Source organism: Oreochromis niloticus, linkage group LG9 (assembly GCF_001858045.2).
Source record: "Oreochromis niloticus isolate F11D_XX linkage group LG9, O_niloticus_UMD_NMBU, whole genome shotgun sequence".
NCBI lineage: Eukaryota > Metazoa > Chordata > Actinopteri > Cichliformes > Cichlidae > Oreochromis > Oreochromis niloticus.
Window position 1 is genome coordinate 2,221,655 of NC_031974.2, and position 12,292 is coordinate 2,233,946.

A 12,292-nucleotide genomic window follows, 5' to 3' on the forward strand; every position below is an offset into this window, starting at 1 on the left:
TTCCTGAACATGAAACATGCAGCCACTCAACCGGAAACAACCTGCAGGTGTGAAGGGGCGAGCAGCTTCCCCTCCGAGGGCAGAGCCAAAAATCTCACTGCACAGAGCCACCTGGAGAAAGACGATTCAGCCAGCCTGCCTCAAACATGGAGCAGAAGTGAAAAGTGGCTCAAAGATCATTAGATCAGCATTTTGGATCCATGGTCAGAAAACCTAATCGTGGTAAATGATCAGTTCTTAAAGGCATGTAGACAAGAAGAAGTCCACAAACAGTGAAGACCTTGGAGCACTGATCGCTGTTTGGAGGTTTTTCTCCTTCTCTGCGTTCTCTCTCTCCTCTCAGGTGCAGTTGTGTGCCGGCGGCCCTCGCTGGGGCCACCAGCTGGAGGAGTCTCTGTTTCCCAGGCTTTGCTAATCACACATGCCTTTCATTTTCTCACCAGTGAGCACTATTTAAAGATTGTGTTTGGCATTCAATCTCTGTCAGACTGTTGTCACTACAGTAGTGCTAATCGGCGCACTCATGCTTAGAACAAGTTTTGTGTCATGCCCTGCTTAACCTTTCGCTCTTATCTGCCTCCAGTAATTTTTCTAATGACGTTCCTCTGCTGTTGTGGACATTCCTCAGTCCAAACCTGCTGTCACTTCAATTTGTTATCATAAATTGTTATCACAATAGCTACCAGCTATCCAAGGAATTCTCACCTGCAGTGTACCTGCCTGCCCGCTCTCCACAGCTCCTTCTCCCAGTCTCCTCTGGACTCCTCTGGCCAGTCAGAACATCCTCCACAGCCTCTAGATGAAAATAATACCAGCTCAGCTTCCTCTTGAAGCTAAGATTGATTCTGGACCACCTCTGGCTGAAACCTTCCTGTAATCAGAGAGTTACTTGCACAATCTCCTGCTGCTGTTTCCAGTGTCGGTAACTTCTAAAAACTTGTTAAATAAACCTTTTAGAACTGTTGTTAGTTTCTTTCACTGCACTCATTTGGTCATTATGGCATTTAGGACTTCCAGAAGCTGATATCCTGCATGTCATAGAGAACGGCAGAAGTTACAAAGAAGAAGTGTGAACACTGTAAACACTGACTCTCTGCACAGAGTTCATTTGCCAAAGTGAACTGTTCTTTACTAAAGAATATGAGCTTTGTGTCTGAAACACTGAAAAACCTTTGGCCTTGATATGATCAAAATATACATAATACAAGTTCTGATGATATTCTATGATATTCTTAATTAGCTGTAACAAGGAAGGAGAAAGTATAACTGTAATAATTTACACAGCCTGCCATCCCCCTTGATGTTTTTTAAATGTGTCAAATTCAAAGTCAAGATTAAGACTTCCTGTTCACAGGATGCACCTTTGACCTTTGACTTTTTGTCAAGTTCACACAAACATCAGATTCAGAACTTCAGTTTGGCTTTATTTGAATATATGTTTGCAAGTTAAACCAAATACCTTTCAGCCATTTGACCATCAGCTAACTTCTTCTTCTTGTACAATAAATTAGTCATGTTCATGGACTCCAACTTCCTCAGAATTAGCACGAAGCTCTGTGAAACATGACGAACTGTGTGATTCACTCAGAAAAAGACGAAGCTTTCCTGTTTACCGTGTTTTCTGCACATTTATTCAAACAAATCAACCTTTTAATGACGCAGGAATCCATCCCACATCAGGCCGAGGAGAAGATTTATGACAGCAGCTGGAATCTGTGCAGAGTGCAAAACAAACAGCTCCACAGCTGAAGAATAACTGCACCCGCCATTCACACACACGCACCACCGTACACCACTATAGATGACCCTGCAGTGGCCGGTGGATGAGATCGTGAGTTGGACCAGTCGTAAATGAACTCAGCACATTTACTGAAGTACAGTTTAAAGTCCTTGTACTCTGCTACACTGTGGATACAGCTATTGCACTTTCTCCTTCATGCCATTTATTTTAAAGCTTTAGTTGCTTCTTATCTGCTAATATATGCTCACTCATTATGTGCACCTTTCTGCTACCAGCGTTGGACACTGTTTTCATTAGGAGGAGATGATCTCCATGAGGAGATGGTACACTGTGGTTATAAACAGATGGACACAGTCAGCAGCAACACTCAGGTGGGCTTTGGTTTAAACGACGCTCAGCTAAGGGGGCCAAAGTGAGTTTCAGTGGCTCGACATGCTCTTCTTTAGCCACAGACATTAGAGAGTTACTGACAGACACTCTGCATAAAACACACAGGAGGACAAAAACTGTTCACAATGCTAAAAATCGCTCTCACTCTCTTTCTAACCTGTTCCCAGATTAACCATAAATAATTATGATCATGTTTCTGAGTCTGCATCGTGACGACTTTATGAAAACTTTTGTTGGATTATGACTTCCTATAAACACGTCTTACACCATTTTGTTTATTCAACACACAAACCACGTTCTTCATGTAACGCATCAGTGTGTGGACGGAGGGATCCACGGTAATCCTGATCAAATATTTAGGCGTCTGCATTTATTCAGCCGGGAAAAAACTTCCCAGTTACACTGCGTGTCCTGTAAGCTCCCAGTATGTGTGGTCATGTGACCTGTGAGCGTCGCGTGTCAGTAATCGGATGATTGACCTGACAGCAAATACTCTGCTGCGTCACTGACTTTAATCCGCACCTGCGTCGAGTGGAAGCAGAAAGGGAGTAAAACCGGAAATCCATCCAGATTTCAAAATAAAATGAGAAACTGTAACTTTATGTTTGACATTTGTTTCTTGGTGACATTTTTTATGCTGGAGGAGAAAAAAAGGCAAAAATAAAACAGATGCAGCAGTTTGCAAAACCCTGTTTAAGTAACCTATAATAAAATACAACAGTATCCCGCTGACATGTTACAAATGTAGACACAGCTGTTTCTTTAAACTGCACATCAAGAATGTTTTCTTAAATACATTTTCGACATTTATTTGAGAAGCTCAACTTTGTAAATTGCCCTGTATGTTTATTAATTTTATGTGAATTGGTTGCTTATTCGGTGTCTTCTACATGGAGCCTTTTATTTTTTCTTTAGAGCAGCAGATTTGTAGAATATATCTGATAAATCTGATCAAGAACCGCTCAAAGTCCTGAATAGATAATGGTCTGATTTGAAAACACCAAATTTTACCTTCTGTAATTAACAACAGCCCTGTGCTATCTTCAGTTTTACTAGTTTATTTTCAGTCACTTTCTGTTATTTATGCCATGAAATAAATAAAATATATATTGTATATGTAAAAGAGATTTTATTATTGAGACTTCTTTTCTCTCCAAGACATTTTTTCCCATAAGGAGCGTTTTTGCGGCGCTTTTATTTTGAAATAATGAACTAGAAATTTTCCTGCAGTCTGTCAGCCTTGACTCAGGAGTTGCTAAGGCATGAGCGCCATAGCAACCGGCTCAACAGTGAAGGAAACGTGGAGATTTTAATGTTCATGTTGTTTAAACACACGTGGAAGAAGAAAATGATGATGATGAAGGGTCCCTTCCAACCATCGAGACCGGATACAGAAACATCCAAATGAGGTAAAAATGCCAGGAACTAAAGTCATCAAGCCTAAACCAGTCGATACAACGAGGAAAACCCAGGAGAGACCCAAAGCAGCCAAAGAGTCGCAGAGTGGGCTCCGAGTTCCCGCTGTGCGTAAAAGCCGAGCCTCTAGCTGTCCGAGAAACCCGCAGCCTGAGCGGTGCCAGAGACCGGCCGGCGGGGCGCAGGGGTCACCCTCCAAACCAGGGAGCGAGAGGAGAACCAGGTCCACCTCCACTGCCCCCAAACCTCCACAGAACTGCTCCAAAGCGAACCGGGACTGCAGGAGGGCCAATCATGCCGCCGTGGAGCCCAAATATCAAAGAGAGCAGAGGGCAGTCCGAGCTGAGGCCAAGTACACAACAAGCCACAGGTGAGATACGTCAGAGGGACCTCGTGGACACCCAGGGGACCACGTGAATCCAGCTGTAACATACCTCACAAACAGCAGTGAAGGGAGAATGGATATGAGAAACACCTTTATTATTGTTGTTACTGTCATACCCATCACAGCATCTAAGTTAAACACAACAAACACAGATGGAAGTAGCTCAATAAAATTAAATAGACTACAATGAAGACAAATAAAACACAATTTAAAATATCCTACTGACTGTAGTAAAAAAATGTTTTTATGCACAAAATAATGTTAAATCCCTCCACAGAGTGGCTGCTGCAGATTTAGACCTAGACTGTATAGAAAAGATGTAAGCAGCCACCCATCTCCAAACCATTATGTTTGGAGTGAAGTTAAAGGCTAAATAAGAAGCAGCTGCTTGTGCTGTTGAAAGTGACGCTATCAGAAGTCTGTGACATCACTAATGCTCACAGAAAAGCAGCATCAGAAACTATAAAAATAAAAAAATGGAACTATAGTATTTGATATTTTAGCATCTCCTATTAAAAACATTAAGAAAATTATTTACCATGCAGGAAGGGACAGGAAGTTGGGAAGCCTGAGTTTTTTTTTCTTTTATATTTGAAGCTCTTGGACTTTTGCCGAGCTTTTGAGAAACGAGCATATTTGTAATAGAAATGCGTAAACACTGATATCAGCCAAATATATCCAAGCAAAATACTTATCATTCATTAAAACTCCTCTGATGGTCTGAACCAAACACGAAAGCAGATTATTTGTAAGATAATTGTGTTTATTTATGCTTTAAAAGACAACAGCAGCACCAACACAGTCCACAGATCCAGTTCAGTGAATTGCATCAGTGACAAAAATCACCTGCACAGTTTAAATGAAGAAGGAAATTATCCATCGAGACTTCTTTCTGCTGTAACGCTGGACGTGGCAGTCAGCCTGTGAGAGCCAGCCTTCAGTGGAGATTATCTTGTCACACTGAGCGATGTTGTAAATTTAATAAAAATATGTCAGGATCGCTCCATCCTCCATATGAGGTCATAAAATCCGGCTGTAGCGCAGCTGTGCCAAACGTATTATATTTAACTGCTTTACACTGAGACTCTGAAGGCAGGAAGTATATTTTTTTCTGTTACCTCGACAACTTCTCTTGCATCTTTGGTGGGCGGGACTAAGATGGGGTAAAAACTAAGACTTGAGGAGGTGGGACTGTGAATTATGTCATATGAGTGCATTCATGTGTATTGTTTTGTATTTAATGCCCATTTGTTCTGTTTTATGACTGTTGCATGTTAGATTCTGTAGTATGTTGTCTTATAGCCTGTAGAGATATCTGCTGTCTTTGGAAAAACATTTGGATGTTTGCATAACTTTTGTTTTACAGTTCTACTTTTTCTTTTCTTTCATTCTTTTTTTAAAATTCTGAGATAGTAGAAATAATTTAGTATGAATCTGGAAGTTTTTATTTATTGAATCAGGACAATTAATCTCCCCTCAGATTTAAAACAGCTGCTTGTATACGCTGAATTTCTCTCTCCGAGGCTGCGTGCAGGTCAGTGTTTGGAGGGGAAGACGTTCACATGTAGTCCTGCAGTATCCAGTTTCACGTAGCCATCTGGTGCAGCAGGTTAATCCCTGAACTGCTGCATGTCAGAGTCGCAGCAGCACACAGTGTGGCCGGGTGTCACATTTGGGGTTTAGATTTGAAGCACAAATAAGACTCGAGTTGTTCAAATATGCTATTTTTACACCTGGCAGGCTCCAGGAAACGTTCCCAACATCTCCACAGGAGTTCGTTTCTTTTCTTTCTGGATTAAAAAAATTCACACATTTGTTTTGGTCTTTTTCTCCCATCAGCTTAAATATAACAGCTTCTAAATTCAAGGTAACACCTCATACGGTCTTCCTCCCACTGTTTTCCAGCTGCGTACCACATCTGTGCATCTTTGATTGTAGCACCTCCTGCAGCCTCCTCTTGCTCCTCGTTTCTTTTTCCTTTAGAGGCAATTTAGGAATTAAAAAGTCCATCAAGACAGCGTACAGAGAGAGCAGGACACAGATAGGAAGGAAATTAGCTTCCTCAGGTCATGCTTGGAGAAATTGGAGGAGTTTAGTCATTCCAAAGGGGCTCGGATTAGAGCTGCAGCTGATGTTTTATGGATTATTTTTATTATTTAATCCTTTATTTAAACAGGCTCTCTCATTGGGATCATTTCAGTCCGGTGTTTGGGTTTTGTATTTCCTCGTTTAGTTTTAGTTTCAGCTCTAGTTCTGCTCTTGTTTCACTTTGGCTTGTGTTTTGTTCCCGCCTCTCTTGTGTTTCCGTGTCTGTTTGTCTCTTTGTGTTGAATTACTCATGTTTTTTCCTGTTGTTGTTGCTCTTCCTGTTTTAATTTGGCGGGTAATGTCCTCTGCCTCTACAGGTTAGTTTAACTTCCCACACAGTCGTTCTGTTAGTCGTTCCCGGGTGTGTTTCCACCTGTTACTCATCCCCTCATTATCCCGTGTTTGTAGAAACCGTCTCAGTGTCCTCTTGTCCTCTGTTGAGTCGTCCCTTGTGGTTGTGTGTTTCCTCGCCCTCAGGTCCTAGAGTCTGTCAGATCAAAGGCACGTTTTACCTTCACTCCTGCTTTCCTGAGTCCTGAATTTGGGTCCATATCCTGCCTGTAACACAGCCGTACAGTTGAAGAGCAGAAGGGGATAAAATACACAGGCACATGATAAAAATGTGTGCACAAATACATAAATACACCTTAAAATGTTTCAATGAAACGATAAAATTTTAAATGTTTAAATGTAATCAAAGATCAGAGAATACTCACAAATAAAAATCATGCTGTGCTGCTTATTTCTGTTCACTAACGAAGACCATCCGGCTTTCTCCCTCCTTCAGTGAGGAGGGAGGAAAGATTAGTAGGTGGATGAAGAAGCGGATCATTATACACCCTCACGTGTGTTTTCCTTTCCCCTCCACCCTCTTCTCCCTCACTCTCAGGTGCACCTGGTGGAGTAACGGATGATGGTCCTGCCCCTGCTTAAAGGAGGCTGGGCTGTAGCATCTTCATATTCCTGCTCCCCCTCAGTGGGACTTTATTTTTCTTTCCTTTCAGGATGAAGGTCCTGGTGGTTTGTTTTGTTTTCAGGGCTTCATTTCTTTGTTTAGTTCTCTCATTTTACCACCTTGAGCAGGTGCGTCTGCGCGGCTGGCTCAGTCTCCTCCACACTTTAGTTTTTTTCTGCTTAAATGAAAAAAATCTGAATCTCGGGTGTGGCATCCTGTCGAAATGTTTCGGTGGCTGAGAGAACTCGAGCCTTTATGCTCGGCCTGGTTGTGGCTGCAACTACATAAACAACCTGACCACAATCCAGCGCAGCCAGAACTGTGGCGTGAACCCTCCCATCTGTCAGAAGAGAAGCAGGATTTGTTTCTGTAGTTTTATCAGAGTTTATGTTTGATAAGTGTGTCTGTAGCCAGTGGTTTATAAAATGTTATTACTTGATCAGCAGATTTGAGATTCAGTTTTTCTCTTCTTTCCACTTTTTCTTCTCATATTCTGTGTTTGTGTTTAAAAGGTTGTGGAGAGTGAAATAAAGAGCGTAAACCACAGTTTGTGTTTCCTGTTTCAGTAACAAAGCTTTCACCGTCATCCCCCCGAACCCCAAGAAGAGAAGAGAGATCCAGAAAAGTGAGTCTTATTTCATCAGCGTTGTCTCAAAGCTGTTTAAATCATCGTTTTCACTGTTGATAATTGTTTTGTGACGTCTGATTGGCTAAGCAGAGGCGGAGGCGGAGCTCGCCGCTTTAGAGGAGCTGCGTCTGAGCCGAGCGATGGCGTACGTTTCCATTAACCCCAGCAGTGTCGGTGAGGAGGCGGAACCTGCGGATCTAATTGTTATATTTAAAGTTGTTTTTTTCGCTGACTGTTTGTTTGTGCGCTAACAGGTGGCTGCATGAGTCTGGAGGAAGTACGCTCGAAGCAGCAGCAGGAAATGATGCTGGCAAAGAAGAAGCAGAAACCGGTCTGACGGCTGATTTTCTTATTTGTTTGTCGTGTTGAGCACCTGGCCCATCCCACGTGGGATTCAAAGGCACCGCCATCTCACAAAACAGGAAACCTCCTGAAATGCAGAGAAGAAAAACAAACCAAAACCTTCACGTTAAATTACCTGGCGATCCGCTTCAATTCTTATAAAAGCTTTGAAGTGGATTTGCAAAGTAGTCAAAGCTCACGTTTAACTGGAAACAATAGAAATAAAACACATTAAACACAGAAAGGCTCGGCTTCCCAGTTTACTTATAGAAACCAAGAACTGGGACTAAGCCTGCGATCAGAGAGCGAACTGCTGTGCTGGGATAACATGACACTGAGACGTCTGTAAGATGTGACCTTAAAGATCTTTAAATTTAGGGTTAGCAACAATGATCTGGTAAGCTGCTGCAACGTTCGACATGTTGAGCATTCAAATATGCTCCTCTGCAGACCTGCAGCCAGTGATTATCTGAGTTACTATCATGGCATTTTCACCCAGAGAACTGATGCTTGTTGAATATTTTCTTTGTTGGACCATCATTCCCAGTAAACCTCAGAGATGCTTGTATGGGCAGATGAGCAGTTTCTGAAATACTGAAATCACCTTTCTTTCTCGTTCTGATGCTCAGTTTGAATTTAAATCCACTCATGTGATTGGCAACAAGCAGTTGAGTAGAAATAAACACTGAGCTGCCACCTAATGAAGTAGTGAGTGTAGTTAATTATCATCTGCGGTTCATAATATCATTTAAATACTTTGACGATTCTCTGTTGTGCCTGGGCTCTCAGCCATCACTGCATTAAAAACAGCTGATTCTGTGGTGGAGATCGCTGAAAAAAACACTTCTGAAAACCGTCGTCAGTGAACGCAGCTCTTTGCTGCTTCCACCAGTGAAAGTTAAAACTCTGCCTGAGCTCATTTCAACTCTGAGATTCTCTGAGTACAATCACAGCAAACAGCAGCGGACTGAAGATTTCCGAGAGAAAATGCTTTTCTCTGTTACTTTTTCCTCGATGTCGTTTCAGATGAAGAAGCCGGTGTTGGAGGAAGCGTCCGTCCTGACGAGCTGAGCGTCTCCTCCCGCCTCGACTCCTCGCTGCAGCTGAAACACAGAAATCACATGTTTAAGGAGCAAACTTTGAATAAGTATTTTTAGTGAAATATTTACAGATGAAAAAACAAATATCAGAGCTCACATATGTCATCGTTGTTGTCATATAGTGGTTTGATTATGGTTGTTTAGGCGTTTCAAAGTTCTGTGAGTAGCTTTGTGGTCGAATGAAAACTTACTTTTTATCCAAGTTTAAATAGAAAATAACTTTATTAACAGGTCGATGACTCAAACATCTTCCTCCGAGGTTTCAGCCATCACGTCAGTAACATGGAGCTCAGGGAATCTTATATGTGCAGCTCAAACTATGCAGCCATCTCTGGCCTGAATGTGATAAATATAAACAGTTTTGTGCTAACACAGGTGGTTCACTGCTCACAGGTACTCCAGTCTTTCACCTGTTGAATGTGTTTGGTTAGATTCACTTTTCTATGCAGGATTCTGTTGTATTTTCTTTACCTTTGTTTTTATTTTATTTGTAGTTTTCATTAAATCTGCAGCTGTGTCCAACAGACTGAGTCCGTGTGTTCAAGCTGCAAACACCGGAAATAAAAATGTTTGCTGCAACAAACAGACTTCACGTAACACTTCTTAATTATGAAAGTCGTTTCACTTCTGACCGACTGTGAGGTGTGGCCTGTGAACACATCACGCCACTCTCCATTCTTACATAATTCAAAGACAGCAGAGCAGGACTGACATAAACGGGCTGTGGCCACCCGCAGCAGAGAGGAGAGTCAGTCATAAGTTGTGACGCAATAACAATAAAAATGTTCACTTAATATTTACAATAAATGTTAAAGCAGTTGGTTTCTGTCTGAGGCATCACAGCTCAGTGTGGAAAGCAGCGCTCGTGCTCTTTGACATTTGGAAAAACTCATCTTCAAGATGAAGATCGCAAAGTTTTCCGGTGTTATTCCACGACTCTGAAACTGCCTTCAATGACGTTTCAGAGGTAAGACCGGGAATGCCTCACCTACGAGGTGTTTGAGGCATGTCCGGATTTCTGATTTCCACCCACAGGAGGGGTCGTAGGGGTTTGGTGCTTTGTGGATCAGGCAGCGGTCTGGGCTGGAGCCCCTGGTTGCTGAATCTGGCCAGTGATTATTTCTATTTAGAATATTTTAAATCTTTTATAAACTAACAGTTACAGTTACCTGCAGCCCAGCTGCACTAGAAATCTCCAACATCCGGCTGCTATGGAAACATGAAAAGCTCAAATTGTCAGGTGGTAGTTGATACAAGCTTGGAGAAGACACACACAACACCACCTGGAGGTGAGAGGGAGATTGTTTCTTTAGATTTTGTAAAACTTTATACATCTATGCACACATGTAAAGAATCAGTGACACCTGAAGCTTTAATTTACCTCCTGGGTCTCAGGATTTACTGATAAAGTGAAGCAGGAGCAGCAGCGGAGATCGTCGGGGAGGATTCACCTTCCCTTTGACTTTGATGAGGATGCTTCCTTGCTAGAATCCAAGCTTGTGTTTCCTCCCATGCCAGCAGAGGTCGTGTTCTGCCTGTTTCAGAGGCTGTGGCGGTGCACAGGGTGGGTAGACGGTGATGATTGACCATCACACTGCACAAAGAGGAAAGGTGACTGGAGAGCATTCAGATTCCTGTAGCAAAACACCTTCATGTAGAACGATCACAGCACAGTGAGAAGCACAGACACAGTGAACCTGAGGACTGTGGTTATTTTTGTAATGTTTCATTAGAATGAGTCAAATGCAAGTCAAAGGAGCCATTTGAATTCTTTGCATAACCTTCACATACACACATTAAAGGCCAGGAAGCTAAATGTCAGCATCGTGCTTCTGTATCACGCATGCATAATTGAAATGTGTCATATGGCAACTAAAACCCACCTTTGCGCATGCGTGACAGCTGTAGGGAAGCAGCTGTGAGGCCATGATTGTAGTCCTTATAGGGAGGCCACTTTGTGGAGCAGGTGTAGCATTCAGGGGATCCAGGGAAGCTCAGACATTTCAGTGTTAGAATGTTTTTGTTTCTTTGTGTTTGTTTTTCCAGTATTAAAAAATTCTAATTTCTGGTTATTTTAATGACAAAATATAAGGAATGTAATTAAAGTAAAAACTATTATATAAAGACAAGACAAAGAATATTAACTTTAAATCAATAAAATCTTTGAAAATTTGATTTTTGGATAAAAACACCAGTGTTTCAAACTGTTTTTTATCAGATTTGAATGATAAGCCTACACATGCATGTTTGAAATCATTTAAATTAAAGTCATTTAGGGTTTGGATCTTTGTTATATTTGAGCCACATGCTGAACAAGCGCATTTCCAAAAACTGCAAATAAAGTATCGTACATGTAGCACTCGCAGTTCTGCTGTCTTTACCCTGTTTTCTGCTGTAGAGCACAGATTAATGTTTAATTTGAAAAAAGACTCAATGTTAAGCTTAACCAAGCTGTGGGAACAGTAATATAAATCAAACATGCATGCAAAAAAGGTTTTAAAAACCCCAAAACATACTGTAAAATCACATGTATATGTGACCGGTGTGTTCCTGCGTTGTTAGAATTAGAATTCAACTTTATTGTCATTGCACATGTTACCAGTACCAGGCAACGAAATGCAGTTTGCATCCATCCAGAAAGTGCTTTGGCAATAATATAGATATATTACCAAATATGGATCTATTACAGGTATGTTACAATGTACACGGTGTGAAGGTATGTTATGTTGTGTCTGACAATGAAAGGTAAAAAGAAACAAAGACCTCAAAGTCATTAACTTGCCCGCTCCAGCTCCTGGGAAGAGGGTTAGCTCAACCCACCACAGCTGTGATGACAATAATTGAACTAAAAACATAATCAGAAACATCAGGGTGGCTAAATATACTGTATATGTGTGTTGTACAGTGTTGGAAAAGAAAGGACACCAACTTCTCCCACAGGGGAATCGTAGGAAAGGGGAGAGGCCAAAGGGGTACACTGTATTTATAGGGTTGCACCAAAGAAGAGGAAGAAAATGATGAGGAGGGGCTCTAACTGTTAATGATCATAACTACAGGCTTAGCTCTACTGAAGTTCAGCACAAACTAAAATCAGTTGTTTCTTTACATTAAACACAGTTATTTACAATAAGTACCATTAATAGACTGTAAACACAAAGTCTGAGCACAAGTTTTGGTTCTCAAAACATGGAAATTGGGTTTTTCATTAAATTTAAACAATGCATATTCAGTTATGTAATTTTGTGTA

General features: G+C 41.4%; 2 protein-coding genes across 2 annotated transcripts in view; one reads left to right on the plus strand and one right to left on the minus strand.

The window, feature by feature from the left end:
- The window catches only part of LOC100701790 (polyhomeotic homolog 3), a 32,715-nt gene extending 31,639 nt beyond the window's left edge, over positions 1-1,076 (minus strand). Inside the window, exons 1-2 of the mRNA XM_025910179.1 lie at positions 890-1,076; positions 706-795 (exon numbers count right to left, since the gene is read on the minus strand). The gene's annotated coding sequence lies outside the window, so the exon portion shown is untranslated. The remainder of the gene's footprint in view (positions 1-705; positions 796-889) is intronic.
- A 2,205-nt stretch (positions 1,077-3,281) lies between these two features.
- zgc:194621 (uncharacterized) lies at positions 3,282-9,628 on the plus strand. The gene is made up of 5 exons (XM_005465047.4): positions 3,282-3,917; positions 7,542-7,600; positions 7,694-7,777; positions 7,858-7,934; positions 8,972-9,628. Exons 1-5 carry the CDS (start codon positions 3,547-3,549, stop codon positions 9,014-9,016), a joined length of 636 nt encoding a protein of 211 aa, XP_005465104.1. The 5' UTR covers positions 3,282-3,546; the 3' UTR covers positions 9,017-9,628.
- Positions 9,629-12,292: the final 2,664 nt, after the last annotated feature.

Excerpts from the sequence above, each read along its gene's own strand:
- zgc:194621 (XM_005465047.4), top strand. The coding sequence starts at position 3,547 with ATGCCAGGAACTAAAGTCATCAAGCCTAAACCAGTCGATACAACGAGG. Across the intron at positions 7,601-7,693 it reads GAGAAGAGAGATCCAGAAAA|AGGCGGAGGCGGAGCTCGCC; the intron begins GTGAGTCTTATT and ends TTGGCTAAGCAG. Across the intron at positions 7,778-7,857 it reads CATTAACCCCAGCAGTGTCG|GTGGCTGCATGAGTCTGGAG; the intron begins GTGAGGAGGCGG and ends GTGCGCTAACAG.